General features: G+C 37.5%; 1 protein-coding gene, 1 long non-coding RNA gene and 1 pseudogene across 2 annotated transcripts in view; 2 read left to right on the top strand and 1 right to left on the bottom strand.

Moving 5' to 3' along the window:
• The window catches only part of BLNK (B cell linker), a 79,387-nt gene extending 64,769 nt beyond the window's left edge, over positions 1–14,618 (top strand). Inside the window, exons 12-17 of the mRNA XM_054436076.2 lie at positions 2,295–2,379; positions 2,823–2,854; positions 5,849–5,925; positions 6,743–6,826; positions 9,836–9,991; positions 14,479–14,618. Coding sequence (XP_054292051.1) covers positions 2,295–2,379; positions 2,823–2,854; positions 5,849–5,925; positions 6,743–6,826; positions 9,836–9,991; positions 14,479–14,598 — 554 coding nt within the window. The 3' untranslated portion in view covers positions 14,599–14,618. The remainder of the gene's footprint in view (positions 1–2,294; positions 2,380–2,822; positions 2,855–5,848; positions 5,926–6,742; positions 6,827–9,835; positions 9,992–14,478) is intronic.
• On the bottom strand, positions 46–3,420 carry LOC134740176 (uncharacterized). The gene is made up of 2 exons (XR_010127453.1): positions 3,291–3,420; positions 46–2,990 (listed from the first exon to the last, which is right to left on the bottom strand). It is a non-coding gene; the product is annotated as an uncharacterized LOC134740176 (long non-coding RNA).
• Positions 14,619–16,340: 1,722 nt separating the features above from the next.
• LOC129006425 (nucleophosmin-like) lies at positions 16,341–17,184 on the top strand (annotated as a pseudogene).
• Positions 17,185–17,537: the final 353 nt, after the last annotated feature.

Here is a 17,537-nt window from a genome sequence, read left to right as displayed (position 1 = left end):
CATGAAACTCAATTTTCTAAACAAAATAGTTTTTGCAATGAGCAATGAACAGCAAAACTAGCTCAGAACCTCAGCATCTTTAGAGTAGGCTACAGAATGCATGCAAAAACCTGCCTGTTGGCAGACAGATATGACTTGCCAGGCAATAGTGCTAGGACCTTACATAGATGTGAAAACTAATGTAGAGCCAGTCACATGTTTTAGAACTAATAGCTTACTTAAAGTAATGAAAATTTTAAAAATCTGTTTATTTGAACAAGTTCTTTTGCTAAGTTTTCAAGATAACGTTTTCAAAGTTCAAATGTCTGTCTTCTTAGTACATCTTCAATTGCTTTTCTTCCTTTTTTTTTTTTTTTTTTTGTGAGTTAGGGTCTCACTTTGTAGCCCAGACTGGAGTGCAGTGGTGCATAGTTATAGCTCACTGCAGCCTCAAATTCCTGGGCTCAAGTTGTCTTTCTGCCTCAGCCTCCTGGGTAATTTAGAATTTCTTCCTTTATCATCACTCAAAAATCTTATATATATTTTTAGAAACTGCTCATGTTAAAAAAAATTGTGTTTGGAAATTACCGGAAAAAAATAGAAGAATCATCTATAATATCAGCACTTAAAACATTATATAGAATTTCATGCCCTGTACCCATTTAATTCCATACTTGAAGATACCCAGGGTTAAAAATATAGTGAGTATTCTCCCTCTTCCCTGAGTTGATGTGCGTATATCTACATAAAGCACTCTCCTTTCTCTGATGATGGACAGTGGATCTTTTCTCAGCATGCACTACAACTCACCTCTCTGCTTTAATGATGCCATTAGGTTTTTTCATCCTGTCTCCCATATCTTGCTTCCCTAGGCTATTTCTGAGGCATCACCCCTTTTCTGCTGTATTGCTTTCTTCTGCCTTCCCTTTGAGGCTTTTGTCTTTTCTGTCCTTCCATTCCTTGCAGCCTCTCAGACCTGCTGAGTCCGGGTTGTGGAGTGATAGTGACTTCAGGGGCTCTGAGCATCTGTAGGAAGTAAGTACAACCCTGTGCGGACTTCATGGCTACAAGAGCCTCCAAAACCCAGGAGAGAAGCGGGGCCCAAGGCATGTCCCCTGCTGCTTAGGTGTCCTCATTCTCAAAGGGCTCCCAGTACAGGAGCCTGCCAGGCATGCCCCCAACTTTGTTATTTATTTCAAGAGCATAGGCAATTACTATCCAAACGCAAAGTGAATGAGTGGCCTCTACTAGCCTAGGAAGGAATCGGGATGGCGGAGGCAGAGCAGGTGTGGTCAAAGCTTATAGGCTGGCAAGACCTAAGGTGTTCATTGTTTCTCCTTCTGAAATTACCAAGTTTTAATGTCATGAGCAAAACATCTAACATAGAGGTTTGAAGTAGCTTGCCACAAATTCAAAATACAATCTTCAGAGGGTCAAGGTTTCCAAGCTTTAGTGCACAACTGAATGGCAAGAAACCCTGACGTCTATCTTACCATTTATTTGAATCTTTGAGTTCTTACTACTTTTATTTCTTTGAGGTTTCTGTAGTTCTCAGCCTTTCTTCCATGCAGACTCACACATGAACATACCAAGATTTTAACACACCCCATCCCCCAAGGACAAATTTGAGGGAGAGTAAATATTAAAATAATTTGTGATCACATGTATTAATGGTTCAGCAGTAGAGTTCACTATGGGCTTCAACATAAATTTCTTACACTTCAGGTTTATGCTCATTTCCCACCCTTTCCTCTTCTGCTCAGGAAAACACTGAAATGCAAGTGAGATTTACATTATTATAGGGATAACCTTGAATTTGATCCAATTAATTTTGCAAAAAGAGATCATTTATGAACTCAGTAGTGTGCCTCTTATCAGTAACACACTGCTTATACCACGTCTTATGACTAATCAAGACCCACCAGGGTGTTGTCTCCACCTGTGTGGAGGCCACATGGAAAGTAGAGGGTGAGTTGTTTCGAGGGTGGCTAAAATGTTCTCATCTTCTGGCTTCCACCTATACTCACACACCTAAAGTTTCAGGGCCTGTGGGTTCAGTCTCTATGTACATTGCCAGTGGATGAATGCAGAGGTGGTAGGATGTACCTGTAACACCGCTGGGAGGGAGTCCTGGTCCTAATAGCACAACCACTTCAACAGACTGGCAAGTGCACAGATCCATGCCATCTCAGTAAAAGACATGTTCCCGGGAAGACTTCTGATCAAATTTGGTTCTTCTCAGCTGATGTTGCTGGGTTTTGGGATGAGGACAGACATTTCACTCTAATCCTAATATGATAATTTTCCTGATCCAGAAAAACCTATACCTGCTGAACGCCACCGAGGGTCAAGTCACAGACAAGAAGCTGTGCAGTCACCAGTGTTTCCTCCTGCCCAGAAGTAAGAATCCTTTCCTTTAAAGATCAGTTTCCTCTTGTTGCTGCAGGAATTAACATGTGCATTGTTTCACTGCACAGTGACACCAACTTGTAGTGCTAGGTAAAAATCCAACATTTCATTGTTTTGCAGTTACATGTTAATAGGTGTTAAGCAACTTTAAAATAACTGTGTAGAGTTGCAGAGACCTACTAATTGGGTTAATTATTGAACTTGACTAAAATACAATACTTTAGTCAAGATTTCCTCCTTTTTCAAAACTAAAAGAAAGACTCTTACTTATCTTTAAGGTTCTGGTGCCTCTTTTATCTTTAGATACATTTTATTGGCCATTTATATTGATTTATTTGTGATGTGCCTGTTCACAGCATCATCAGTGTAAACAAAAAGTCGAACTTACTCATATTATGCTTTGTCCTTTAATTATCTGAAATTCTTCCTTGCAGACAAATCCACCAGAAACCCATACCTCTGCCAAGTAAGTACAACGAAGCCATGCAGTGTATCAGGAGTGGTCAAGGCTGGATCCTAGAGTCTGATAGGCCTGGGTTCTAACACAGCACTGTCACTTCCAGCTGCGTTATCCTGGCATCTTCTCCCACTTGTTTCCTTACCTGTAAAATGGGGCCAAGAATGTTTATTTCACAGAGTTGTTTCGAAAAGTAAATATATTTGAGGCAATTTTTACTTTTTTTAGTAGCGATTTAATATTTTACTGATCATGCATCCTTTTTTAACTTTTTTTTTTTTTTTTTTTTTTACAAAAACAATACAGCTGTTTTCAAAATAATAAGATCAAGTAAAACAACATATGGGAAGCACCAGCTATAGTGTTTGGTTCTAAACAAATAATCCCGATTTAAATTAAGTCAAAATACATTTTAAAGATCACAAAATATATCTACAAAAGGTACCTTAAAAAGAAGATACAGCAAATATCTGGATAATTTTTCCAAGGCAAACATCACCCTAAAAATATATGAATCGGATAAGTCAGGCTCACAGAACGTAACTGCCCAAACCTTAATTTGCCTGCAACTCAATCTGGGAAAAAAGGAAGAAAAAAACTCTGCTTTACATAGATAATTTGGGGTATATTCCAAAATAATCAAGCTTAAATCCATTTAAATAAACAGTAATTGTCCACATGCAAAATTTATATGCATTTTTTTTACTAAACATAAATTGGCTTTTTAGATTTTTAATAATATTCATCTTAAATAAATGAAACTTTTACTAGTTTTTTAAAAAAATTCTGACAACACAAAGTGAAAATGATTTGGCTACAGAAATTTATTTTTCATTATTTAAAAAGCTTTATTATACCTTTTACCGTTTTTCAAACCAAGTCATTCATTCAGTTGTTAGTGACCATATGCCATGTGCCAGGTATTGTTCTAGGCACAGGAGATACAAGGATGAACAAAACAAATAAAGACCCTGTCCTCATGAAGCTTATATTCTATTGAAGGAGACAGAGAGTAAAAATAAACGCACAAATAATATCATATCAGGTAAATGCTAAAGTGCTATAAAGAAAAATACAGCACAGCAGCAGGGGTGGGTGGCGGAGAGTAACGGAGGCAGGGAGGGCTGCTGCTGTAGACAGGGTGGTCTGAGAAGGCCTATTCTATAAAATGGGAATAATAGGTCATTCCACAAAGAGCTGGTGAAAGGACGAGATGCGCACATGTTGAAAACAGAATAGGCCTAGCACATTCAGGTGTCAGAAAATATTAGCCATGGGTACTCTTCCAACTGCCAGAACTGCAGAAACCACCAACCGCCCTGCACTGTGCACCTAGGGAAAGTCTGTTTGCTCACTCACCTTTGCTGCTCTCACCTGGGAGTACTGTTCCCCTCCTATTAGAATATATCCTTCCTTTTGGCCCATCTTTGTTGGGCCTGCCAAGCCCTCACTGCCCCCTCCTCTTACAATGGTGGCTGCCTTCTCTGAACATCCAGGGCACAATTATCTGAAGCACTTAGTTTATCCAGAATTCTTTCTCCTGCAGATTTCCCCATCTTAATAAAGGACAACTCTGGTTGCTCTTGTCAAAAACCTTAGTCACCCTTGACTTCTCACTTGCTTTCTTCACACGCCTTCCAGCTATTCCTTCAAAATAGATCCAGAATCCAACTACTCTCGCTACTTCCACTGCTGTGATCTGTCCAAGCCACTGTCATCTCCTGCAAGAACACCGAACTGGCCTCCCCCACTCTGCTCTTGCCACCCTCTGTTTCCAGCTCAGCAGCTGGAATGACCCTGTTAAAAGACAGGCAGATCATGTTACCCCCCGTTCAAAGCCCTCCAAAAGCGTCCCTTATCATGTTCATTACGGCTCTTGAGTCATGTTAAGGGTCCACCAAGTCCTATAAATCTGGTCCCTTCATTGCCTCCTGTCTGACTGTCTCTCTTATTCCTCTCCCCTTTTCTTACTGTACTCCAGGCACAGTGGCGCCCTTGCTATTCCTTAGATATGCCAGGCCTTGCCTTCACAGCTCCCTCTACCCGGGACATTCTTTCCTGGGATGTCCAGTGCCTCCTCCCTCTCCACCTGCAGAACTCACCCAAATATTCTTCCTTTCCTGATTTATTTTTCTTCATAGCATTTATGACCCTCTAATATTATATACATATTTTTTACTTATGTCTTTATTGCCCATCTCAATCCATTAAAATTTAAGTTCCAGGAGAGCAGGGCATTTTGCTGTTTTGTTAACTGCTGTATATCCCCAATGCCTTTGACCCACGGCAGAGAAACAAGAATGAATGAATGAATGAATGAATGCAGATAAGTCTTTTCCGTATTTCACATGTTTCCACATTTAGACTGTAAACTCTTTGAGGGAGTTGATGCCTGAAGTCAGCAATTCTCAAACATGTTGGTCTCAGAACCACTTTAACACTCTTAAAATAATTGTAGACCCAAAGAGCTTTGGTTTACATGTTTCTGTTGATACCTAGTATTTTAAGAATTAAAACTGAGACATTTAAAACATTTATTAATCCATTAAAAAATAATATTAAACTCATTACATGTTAACATAAATAATATTTTTATGAAAAATAACTATATTTTCCAAACAAAAACAATTTAGGGAAAAGAGTGGCATTAGTTTACATTTTGTAAATCTCTTTAATGTATGTTACTGCAACATAACAGAGACTGCTGGATTCTCATCTCTGTTTCTACATTTAATCTGTTGCAATGTTTTTCTGGTGGAACTACATGAAGAAGATTGGGTTTCATAGTGATAGGTAATTCGAAAAGAAAACACCTCTTGAACCACTTGAAAGGATTGTCAGGATTTCCAGGGGTCCTTGGACCACACTTTTGGAACCATTGCCTTAAGGATTTTTTTTGGTGCATGTGTCCCCGGCAGCACCTAGTACAGTGTTAGGGTATAGGCAAAGAAAGAGTTCAAGAAATATGAAGATTAATTGAAGGACTTTTCTGATCCCTTTCAGGATTTACAGAAGGGGGAAACCCAACTGTGGATGGGCCCCTACCCAGCTTTTCATCTAATTCCACTATTTCAGAACAGGTATGAAATGAACTCTTGATGTCACTAAATTGTTACCAGGAAACTGCAGGAAAGAGCATGTCTTCTGAGAAGAGGGCACTTGGAGTGAACCTTGAGAACAGAGACTGTATTTTACATCATTATGTGAACTGTCATTTGGTGATAGAGACAGAATACCCAGTTGTTTTTTTTCAGTGACTAAGACATTGCTCCAGTTAATGTTTCCTCAAAACTAGCAAGGAAATGTGTTTTCATTATTCTTCCTCTCACATAGATTTTATTTAAACTTTGTAATTTCCTCCAAATACATCTGTAGAGGCTGATAATATTAAATCACATATAAGACAGCACAGTTTATAAAGGGACAGAGAAAGGACTCTGTGTGCCCTTGGGCAAGTCTTTCTAAGTTTCCATAAAAATATATGTAAAAATGTAAAATACGGATAATAGCATGTGTCTTTCTTGCCTTCAGAGAAGGCATATATCCTTTCTTGCAAGAATCAAATAAGATAATATTTGTAAAAATGCTTTGGAAATTGTAAAGCACTCCACAAACTAAGCAATAAGAGCACAATGGAAAGGGGGATTATTACTTATTTAGGAGAAAGAAAGAAATAATTCAGGAACCTAGCTAAGGCCAAATAAAAAAAAATACAAAAAACAAGTTAATGGTATAATCCTTGTGTTTGATCAAAGGAAAAATAAAACTCATCTTAAAATTATTGGTCTAAATGTAGAGGCCTGTCTTGGTAATGCAAATAGGTCTTTGTTTCTAGTACACAGAAATTAGAGTTAAGTAGGGACCATCCCACGCTGACCAGTGCCCTCCATTTCACAGGAAGCTGGCGTTCTCTGCAAGCCATGGTATGCTGGAGCCTGTGATCGAAAGTCTGCTGAAGAGGCATTGCACAGATCAAACAAGGTCTGATCATTTGTATTATTTATTATTTTTATTTTATTTTATTTTATTTATTTGTTTTGAGACACAGTTTCACTGGAGTGCAGTGGCTCGATCTCGGCTCACTGCAACCTCTGCCTCCCGAGTTCAAGCGATTCTCATGCCTCAGCCTCCCAAGTAGCTGGGATTACATGTCTGTGCCCCCACACCTGGCTAATTTTTGTATTTTTAGTAGAGACGGGGTTTTACCATATTGGCCAGGCTGCTCTCGAACTCCTGACCTCAGTTGATCTGCCTGGTGGCCTTGTCCTCCCAAAGTGCTGGGATTACAGGCGTGAGCCACGGCGCCCGGCCAAGGTCTGATCATTTTTAAATCACACGTTTTGCCCTCAGCCTATAATAGACACAGTTGTCGTCCTTATGATATGCTAATTAAATAATTGCAACAAGTGTAGATGCAAGGATCTTTTTCCTTTACTTACTCAAGAGAAACTGCTATCCCCTCCTCTCTTTCAAGTTCCTCCATCTCATTTCTACTTGTCCTTTTATCTCTGCAAGGACCCACAGCCTCCACTGCCCTCCAAACAGTGGGAGAGAAGAAAGCTCCAGGGGAGGTCTATGGAAGGCTTGGTGCTGCATGAGCTCCACTGAGGAGTGAACAGTGACAGGCTATTTTGGATCAATGTGCAGGATTAAAAATTTGAGTCAAGATGGCAAACAAACAAACAAACAAAAAGTACCTGGAAGTAAATGTTTGGAGAGCCCAACTTCAATCATGTAGGAACACCAGGGACAGCTTGGACAATTCAAGATTAAAGTGACACTTTTTCTTTCTCTCTTCTCCTCCCTTTTTTTTTGTTTGTTTGTTTTCTTGAACCCTACTTTGTCAGAATATATAGCATTTACATACTGTTCTTCCTCACCCTTGTTTTAGTCCTAGCTCTACAAGTAAATATATTAGTGTGTTCCATCAGTCCTTTGGTGGACTTCCACCGTTGTCTCCTTCCTTTGATGAAGTGTACCTGTAGTAGATTCTGAGGAAAAACTGTGTTTACATTATTCCCTGAGTTCTTGCACATTCAAAACTATTTTCTCAGCCAGGCGCAGTGGCTCATGCCTGTAACCCTAGCACTTTGGGAGGCCGAGGTGAGTGGATCACTTGAGGTCAGGAGTTCGAGACCAGCCTGGCCAAGATGGCAAAACCTCATCTCTACTGAAAATACAAAAATTAGCCAGGCATTGATGGCAGGCGCCTATAATCCCAGCTCCTCGGGAGGCTGAAGCAGGAGAATCGGTTGAGCCTAGGAGGCGGAGGTTGCAGTGAGCTGAGATCGTGTCACTGCTCTCCAGCCTGGGCAACAAGAGTGAGACTGCTGTGGGGGAATAAAAAGAGAGAGTTAAAAAACTGTTTTCTCATATCCTAGTAGTTGGAAGAAATCTTGGCTGGCTATAAAATCCTTAATTTGAGTTTGAAAAGTGTTGCTCCACTAGATTGTGTTGTTCTGTATGAAGCTCTTGAGAAGTCTGATACCAGTGTGAATTTCTTGCCCTTCTATATAATTTGATACTTTAGTCTGGTGGCTCTGCAGACTTTTTGTTTTTAAAGTCTAATCATTTTACCAGAATATATCTGAGTTGATAATTCCAAATCAATTTTCTCAAGTAGACAGAAGCCCTTTCAATATGTAGATTTAAGTTTTCTCTTATATCCAGTAAGTTTTCTTAGATCGTAGTCTTAAAGGGTTGTTCTGTTCCCTTATTTGTTTTTCTTCTGCAAGCACTCAATTTATATGCATTTTGGATCTTTTTTGTCATTTTTTCTCTCATCACTGTCTTTGATTCTATGATATTTATTTTATTAAATCCCATTTTCTCTCCTGGTTGTTTCCACACCTTCCTTCAAGTGTCATTTCTTAAATCTTCATTTGAAGCTCTCGTCCCTTGGACATCTTATAATTTTTTCTTTTTTGAGATAGGCTTGTCTTTTTCTTCAGTTTCTTTCCTGAGTTTGATCAACTCTTGTTGCATTTCATTCTGCTTTTTGTCCATCTTTTGTTCGTAATTTTTTATTTTATGACTCTAAATATTTTTATAAAAAAATTAATAAAATTTGAATTACTGTGTTACAGTTTTGGGATTTTTTCTTTCTTTCTTTCTTTCTTTTTTTTTTTTTTTTTTTTTTTTTTTATGTTGTCTCGCTCTGTCACCCAGGCTGGAGTGCAGTGGCATGATCTTGGCTCACTGCAAACTCCATCTCCCGGGTTCACGCCATTCTTCTGCCTCAGCCTCCCGAGTAGCTGGGACTACAGGTGCCCGCTACCATGCCCGGCTAGGGATTTTTTTCTTATAAAAGTTCTTTGAGGAGAGAATTTTCATAATGAGATCAGTCTGACCCAAGATTTTAGTCCAGGGGCAAATATAAAATGAAAGTTTTGATTCCCAACTTCTGTTTTCTTCTTATAGTACTTATGAATGGAATTTGTTTGCTACATTTTTTTCAAAGACAACTGGTGGCTATGGTTCCCAGTTCAAGAGAGTCCTCTAGATTTGATCTTAATGTGTCCCTTCACATATTTCTAAATTTTATAAACATAAAACCTCATTTAGCACATTAAAAAGCTAGCATTTAGCTGGGCATGGTGGTGCATGCCAGTAGTCCCAGGTACTCAGGAGGCTGAGGTGGGAGGATCGCTTGAACTCAGGAGTTCCAGGCTGTAGTGAACTGTGACTGCACCACTGCACCCCAGCCTGGGCAACAAAGTGAGACTGTTTCTAAAAATAATAAATTAATTATTACCTTTTTTTAAAAAATGGCAAGCATTGATCTCACTCGGGATTTTCTATGAGTATATATTTTCCTGGACTATTTTCTTAGAAAATAAGAGGACAAGCGCTAATCAATAATAAAAATAATGTAGCTAAATAATTTACCTTTGGAATGTAATATAGGTGTTCTTCACAAAATGATTTTTTGAACCTGTAGAAATATAAGTAACACTAACCATAATTATGTTTTTAAAAAAAATTAAACAGGATGGATCATTTCTTATTCGGAAAAGCTCTGGCCATGATTCCAAACAACCATATACACTGGTTGTATTCTTTAATAAGCGAGTATATAATATTCCTGTGCGATTTATTGAAGCAACGAAACAATATGCCTTGGGCAGAAAGAAAAATGGTGAAGAGGTCAGTGATTTCTTTTTAAATTCAATTCTATAACTATGCATTGAGTATAATGACATCAAATACTGTATTAGATGCTAGAGATGAGGAGAAAGGATACAAAAGTACTTGTTCTAATGCTTGCATAAATTTCATAGAGAACAAGATAAAATACTATATTTAGGCAGTATATCCTATAAGAACACAGACAAGGAAAAAGTTATGTGATGTACATCCTAGTCCTTTCATTCAGTTATTTAATGAGGTCAGTCTGACCCAAGATTTTAGTCCAGGGGCAAATATAAATCAAAGTTGAAATGTCAAGTTGAATTAAGGTTGTAAGAATTAAGGTCAAGTTCCAGACCTCCAAAGTCAAGACCTAAAATCTCAACTCAAGTACCAAGGTAGGTTACTAGGGAAGGATCCAGAAGAGATGCAGAAACTTGAGTTAAAACATTAGACTATAGCCCTTGTACCAGAATGAGCTTATGGGCCTGGGGCAAGAAAAAAAAATCACATGGGTCTTAAATATTAACCAAATATTAACTTTAATGCCTCTTTAATCTGGACCAAACTCAAGGCTTACCATATCTCAGTTTAGCCAGCCTGCTTCTATAAATGAACCCTGAAATATGAGCTGGAGTAACCCATGAATGGTCTAGAAATACAGTGATACTTATTCTGGTTTTGAATTATGGGTTGAATTTAAATGGGTAGAATGTAAGTTGGAGGGAAGGAGAAGGAGAAAAATGGGAAGAACAATCTATGCAGAGAAAATAGCATAAACAAATTCAAGGTAAGAAATATTTACTTTCAAGATTCCTTCAGAAAAAGGGACACCATTCCAAACTCAGCACCTGCTAGAAAATATTTGAATTGTTGGAAAGTGTCATGATTGCTGAAGTGTCTGTCTTCCCCACTGCATGAAGCCAAGGACAATGTCTTTTCATCTCTGTATTTCCAGAATCAGAGCACAGTAACTGGCTTCAGTGTACACTTGATAAATAATTATTAAGTGACTGAATGATTTGGTTGAGTGATTACAGGCAGGAGAATAGCATTTGCAAAACAAACTGAAAAAGTCATGTGTATTCTTTATTTTGCCTTTTAGACAATTGTGGTTAAAAAACCACATATAAAATTTACCATCTTAATCATTTTAAGTGTACAGCTCAGTAATGTTAAGTATATTTACATTGTTGTGAAACACATCTCCAGAACTTGTTCATCTTATAGAACTAAAACCCTATACCCACTGAACAACAATTTCCCTTTTCCCCCTCCCTCCAGCCCCTAGCAATGACGTTCTATTTTTATGAATTTGAATACTTTAGATACCTTATACAAGTGGAATCACACAGTATTTGTCCTTTATGACCAGCTTATTTAACTTAGCATGATGTCCTTGAGACTCATCCATGTTGTAGCATGTGTCAGGATTTCCTTCCTTTTTAAGGCTGCATAGTATCTCATTGTATCTATATACCACATTTTGTGTGTCTAACATCCATCAGTGGACATTTGTGTTGCTTCTACCTCTTGGCTATTGTGAATAGTGCTGCTATAAACATGGGTGTGCAAATCTCTCCAGGACACTGCTTTCAATTATTTGGGGGTATGTACCCAGAAGTAGGATTGCTGGATGATATGGGTATTCTATTTTTAATTTTTTGAGAACCTCCCATACTTTTTTCCATAGCAGTTGCACCATTTTACAGTTCCACCAACAGCACACGAGTGTTTAACTTCTTCACATCCTCACTAGCACTCATTATATTCTGAATTGTGTTGTTGTTTTATAGTAGCCATCCAAATGGGTGTGAGGTGATAGCTCATTGTGGTTTTAATTTGCATTTCTCTGATGATTAGTGATGTTGAACATTTTTCATATGCTTTTTTGGCTACTTGTAGGTCATCTTCAGAGAAATGTCTATTCCATTTTATAATCAGGTTATTTGATTTTTGTTGTTGCTGAGTTTTAGGAGTTCTTTATATTTCTGGATATTAACCCTTTATCAGATAAATTATTTGCAAATATTTTTCCCACTCCATAGGTTACCTTTCCACTCTGTTGATTGTGTTATTTGCTGAGCAAAAGCTTTTAAGCTTGATATTGTCTTGTCTATTTTTGCTTTTTTTGCCTATGCTTTTAATGTCATATCCAAAAAATCACTGCCAAATCCAGTGTCATGATGTTTCCCCCCTACATTTTCTTCTAGAATTTTTATATGGGGGAATTTTATTTTGCTTTTAACAAAGTCTCAGATAATTTTAAAATGCAAAACTCTTGAATCTAAGGGCACTAATCAAGACCAATCTTTGGTTTTAAAATGCAGACTGTATTATCATTTAACATCCTAAAGCTTCTCCAGCAGTCTAGCATAAGAGGCTTAAGGGTGGGTGAAGAAGCTGTCCTATTTCGAGGCCCTGAAATTCTCTCACAAATTTTGAACTCCCTGAGGGGCTCTGGATTTCATTGTCCTGCTAGGAAACTCTGGTAAACAGGAATTCCTCTTGGCCTAATGAATCTTCATCTCCACTTTAGAATGAATAGACTAGAGCTTCACCTCACTTCCAACATATTCAGCCTATGGATTCCAAAATAAGTAATATATTACTGTAATAGCATCTGGAGGTACTGACAGTCAATTAAAACTCTTACTTAAAGTATCTATAATAAAAAGATTATGTCCTCTATACACTGAACATCTGAATGGAAAAAAAGTGTTGGTTACATGATGTCAATCATGTGGATGTTTTTTAAAAAGTCTGTGTGTATTTGTGTGTATATGGCTAGAAAAAGTAACCAATTCATTAACTATTTAACTGTTTATGCGGCTATTTTGGCATTGTGTGATACAATATTGAGTAATTTTACAGTTTTGACAACTGTCTGCTTTATCTTATTGGCCAATACGTTGTTTTTCTGTCCACAAATACACTGAATGTATCTGTCTCAAATACACTGAATTAATAAAAACAGAAAAAAAGGAGAGTGAAGGGAAGCTGTAACTATGTTACGCCCAATTCTTTTTTAAATTAAATCACAAATATTCTTCAACTTCATTCCCTACTTCAAATGTTTCAACTCAGCTCAACTCCCTACTGCAAACACTTCAATCCCCAAACACCACAACAAGGCAATACTCACAAATATTCAGGGACTAGAGGGACGGAATGAGATATTTGTTTGTATAAGTACAGCAATCCTCTCCTATGCTTCCTAGGTTCAGGACACACTTTTTCCCTTGTAATCCACTTCAAAGAGATTGTGCTATTTCATTTTCTGGCCCTTGAGTCCATAACTTTAACTTTCAACTGCATTTGGTTTAGCAACATATTATGCCAAACAAGCAGAATGAATGTTTAATGGGATTTATAATGAAAGAGTTTCATTGGCAATTGCAAGATGGCTGAATGATTGAATAGCAAGTAAAGAATAAAGACTAAAGGTATTTGAAAGTCCCTGTCTCTTACCTCTCTCCCTGACTCAATATTCAGCTAGCCAATTATCTAAAAGACAACTGGTATTTCATTTGAAAATGTTGGCCAATATTCTGAATATTTTACTTTATTCAATATGTAGATACTTGGAAGTCATCCAAACAATTAATAAACACTTAAAAATGTTACTGCAGATGTTTGTCTTTATCTAAAAAATCGAGAAAATAAAATCAATTGATAGTAACTGCTAAACTCATGGCACTGTTGTAAAACAATCACCACTTTAAAAAAGTGATTCTAAATACATTTAATGAGTGTGAACTTGTAGCACTTTTGTATACTCAATGAATTTAATTCCATGATCTGTGTTACACTTGTTTTTATCTTTCCTTCAAAACTTTAATTATTTTTCAGAACAAAATTTGTGATAATTTTAAATTAAAACCCATAGACAACCAGGATCAAAATTTGGAAAAATAAGTATGTATGGAGAGAGCCTAGCATGAAATTTCATTATTAATTAGGCACTAAGTTAACTCTAAGCTTACCAGGAACCAAGTAAAAATGGAAATATGAAGGTTTATAAAGCTTTATTTGTTTAAAAAAGAAAACAAAACATAATTTTGTTTAGGAGATGACTATTTCCTTGTACTAAATTCTAAGGTTAATTTATTACATCAATTCTTGAATCTGAGACTTGTGCAAAGTAAGAGATGATCTATGTTTTGTAAAGAATGTAGAAAAATGCGTTGTATGATAGTTTTACATTTAACAGTAAATAAAAAGCAATATACTATAATATTTTATCATAACTCAGTGAAGTAATCTCTCTAAGTAGCTATGCTAATTGAGGCTGTCAGTGTGTTTTTCTTCGTACTTAATACAGCAAAGTCCAAGGTCTGCCACCTTGAAGGTTACAGCCTTTGTTAAACTAGATTTTTTTGTGCAGAATGTCAGCTGGGGCGTAATAACTTTTACTAACTTGAGAATGAGAGAAGATGGGAGGAGTGGAGCTCAAAGTTAACACAAATGCCAATGTATAATTCATCTATGTTTTCTTCCTCTAGTACTTTGGAAGTGTTGCTGAAATCATCAAGAATCATCAACATAGTCCTTTGGTTCTTATTGACAGTCAGAATAACACAAAAGATTCCACCAGACTGAAGTATGCAGTTAAAGTTTCATAAAGGAAAAAAAAGAGATCAATACCATTGCTTCAGACACTTTCCCCAAGTTTCTCCTTTTGAGAAAAAGTCCCAAAACTTCATATTTTGGATTATGAATCATCCAATAATAAAATGGAAGATAGAGTCAGCTATTGAGGTGGTCATCCATTTCTTTTTAAGAAGCTCACGTGGACTTGTTCTACCTATTGCCTGACCTGATGAACTGTTAATATCTGGTGAGGATGAGTTATCATGCTACTAATATTTTCCAAATAAATATCTTTATTTTTAAAAATAAGTGTAAAGTATATTATCAAAATAATAATGCTCTTGCATAAAACAAAGTGGCTGGAAATTTAAACCTCCGCAATGATCATTGGTACACTAATGTAGCTGGGCTCTCCACTGCTAATGCTTGACAATTAAGTCTCGGTTAAAATTTTAATTTGTAGAAAATAAGGTATTACAGGTAATGTATGATATCTGTAAGTACAGGCAAGAAGGATGTAATGGTTCCTTTTTGTGAGCACTCTCAACCATGGGAAATATATATGGATATGAACTTTCTATAAGTTCTTGTCTAGGATTATGCTGTTAGTTTTGCTTACTAAAGATAATTATACCCTCTTTGATCTGCATGTCTATCAAATAGAACCTAAACTTGAATGAGGTTTGTACTAGTCCATTATCACACTGCTAATAAAGACATACTCGAGACTGGGTGATTTACAAAAAAAAAAAAAAAAAGAGGTTTAATGGACTCACAGTTCCACATGGCTGGGGAGGCCTCACAATCATGGCAAAGGGCGAAGAAGAAGCAAAGGCATGTTTTACATGGTGGCAGGCAAGAAAGCATGTGCAGGGGAACTGCCCTTTATAAAACCATCAGATCTCATGAGACTTACTCACTATCACAACAACATGGGAAAACCCGCCCCCATGATTCAGTTACCTCCCACCAGGCCCCTCCCATGGCACGTGGGGATTATGGGAGCTACAATTCAAGATGAGATTTGGGTGAGGACACAGCCAAACCATATCAAGTTTCAAAGTGGAAGGACAGCAAACCTAGACTAAAAGCCAGTTCCTAGAGAAATATCCCACAAAACAGGAGCAGAAAAGCAGACATTGGTGAACGCCAAGGAATAAAAGAGATACCATCATGGAGAATCAGGTCCAAGGTCTTAGATCATCCCAGAAATGTATCATACTTTGTCATCTATTTCTACTGTGTACTTCAGACAGCACTGAAATGATAAAGCAGCTAATTAAGTCTAATAATTAAATGGGGAACACACTTGGCCACTGCATAAGATAGCAATCTATGAAAGTATTTTGAAAGGCCAGAAGGTAATAATTTCTGGGTAACTCATGACTCACTTGTAAAGATAATTGTATATTTAAATGTCATACACTTTCATAATTACCACCTATGTTAGAGATTGAATTGTGGTCCCCCCAAAAAGATATGTTGAAGTCCTAATCCATAAGGCCATATATCTCAGAATGTGACCTTATTTGGGAATGAGGTCTTTACAGATGTAGTCAAGGTAAGATGAGGTCAGTAGGGTGGGCCTTAATACAATGGCTGGTGTCCTTATAAAAATAGGAAATTTGGATGCAGGCACAGAAAGAAGACTATATGAAGAGACACACAGGAAGAATACTACTGGCATGATTCCATCCTGTACGGCTGTTCTCTTGAGCAGTGGTGGTTTATCTCCGTCTGCTTTCTCCCCCACCTAAGTGTGTGCCACCACCTGATGGAAGATTCGATGGACATGGACATGAGCCCCCTGAGGCCCAGAACTATCTTTTCAGTTGTGAACTAAAGGCTGACAAAAGTTATCACTTTAAGATAGATAATGATGAAAATGAGCACCAGTTATCTTTAGGAATGGTCAGCTTAGGGGCTGGTGCAAAGGATGAATTGCATATTGTTGAAGCAGAGGCAGTCCAATTAAAGTAACACTGGCAACTTTGAAAATGTGTGTACAGCCAACGGTTTCCCTTGGGGGCTTTGAAATAACACCACCAGTGCTTTTATGGTTGAAGTATGGTTCAGGGCCAGTGCATATTAGTGGACAGCACTTAGTAGCTGTGGAGGAAGATGCAGTCAGAAGATGAAGAGGAGGAGGATGTGAAAGTCTTAAGGATATCTGGAAAGCGATCTTTCCCTGGAGGTGGTAGCAAGATTCCAGAGAATAAAAGTAAAACTTGCTGCTGATGAAGATGATGATGCTGATGATGATGATGATGATGATTTTGATGATGAGGAAACTGAAGAAAAAGCACCAGTGAAGAAATCTATATGAGATACTCCAGACAAAAATGTACAAAAGTCAAATCAGAATGGAAAACACTCAAACCCATCATCAACACCAAGATCAAAAGGACAAGAATCCTTCAAAAAACAGGAAAAAACTCGTAAGACACCAAAAGGGCCTAGTTCTGTAGAAGACATTAAAGCAAAAATGCAAGAAGTATAGAAAAAGGTGGTTCTCTGCCCAAAGTGGAAGCCAAGTTCATCAATTATGTGAAGAATTGCTTCCGGACAACTGACCAGGAGGCTATTCAAGATCCTGGCAGTGGAGGAAGTCTCTTTAAGAAAATAGTTTAAACAATTTGTTAAAAATTTTCCATCTTATTTCATTTCTGTAACAGTCAATATCTGGCTGTCCTTTCTATAATGCAGAGTGAGAACTTTCCCTACCGTGTTTAATAAATGTTGTCCAGGTTCCATTGCCAAGAATGTGTTGTCCAAAATGCCTGTTTCATTATTAAAGATGGAACTCCACCCTTTGCTTTGTTTTAAATATGTATGGAATGTTATGACAGGACATAGTAGTAGCAGTGGTCAGACATGGAAATGGTGGGGAGACAAAAATATACATGTGAACTAAAACTCGGCATTTTAATAAAGTAGCACGGTTTCTATTGAAAAAAAAAGATTACTACAT

Source organism: Pongo pygmaeus, chromosome 8, assembly GCF_028885625.2.
Source record: "Pongo pygmaeus isolate AG05252 chromosome 8, NHGRI_mPonPyg2-v2.0_pri, whole genome shotgun sequence".
In the NCBI taxonomy this organism is placed as follows: domain Eukaryota; kingdom Metazoa; phylum Chordata; class Mammalia; order Primates; family Hominidae; genus Pongo; species Pongo pygmaeus.
The sequence above is the reverse complement of the archived record's forward strand: the minus strand, read 5'-3'. Positions and strand labels throughout refer to the sequence as shown.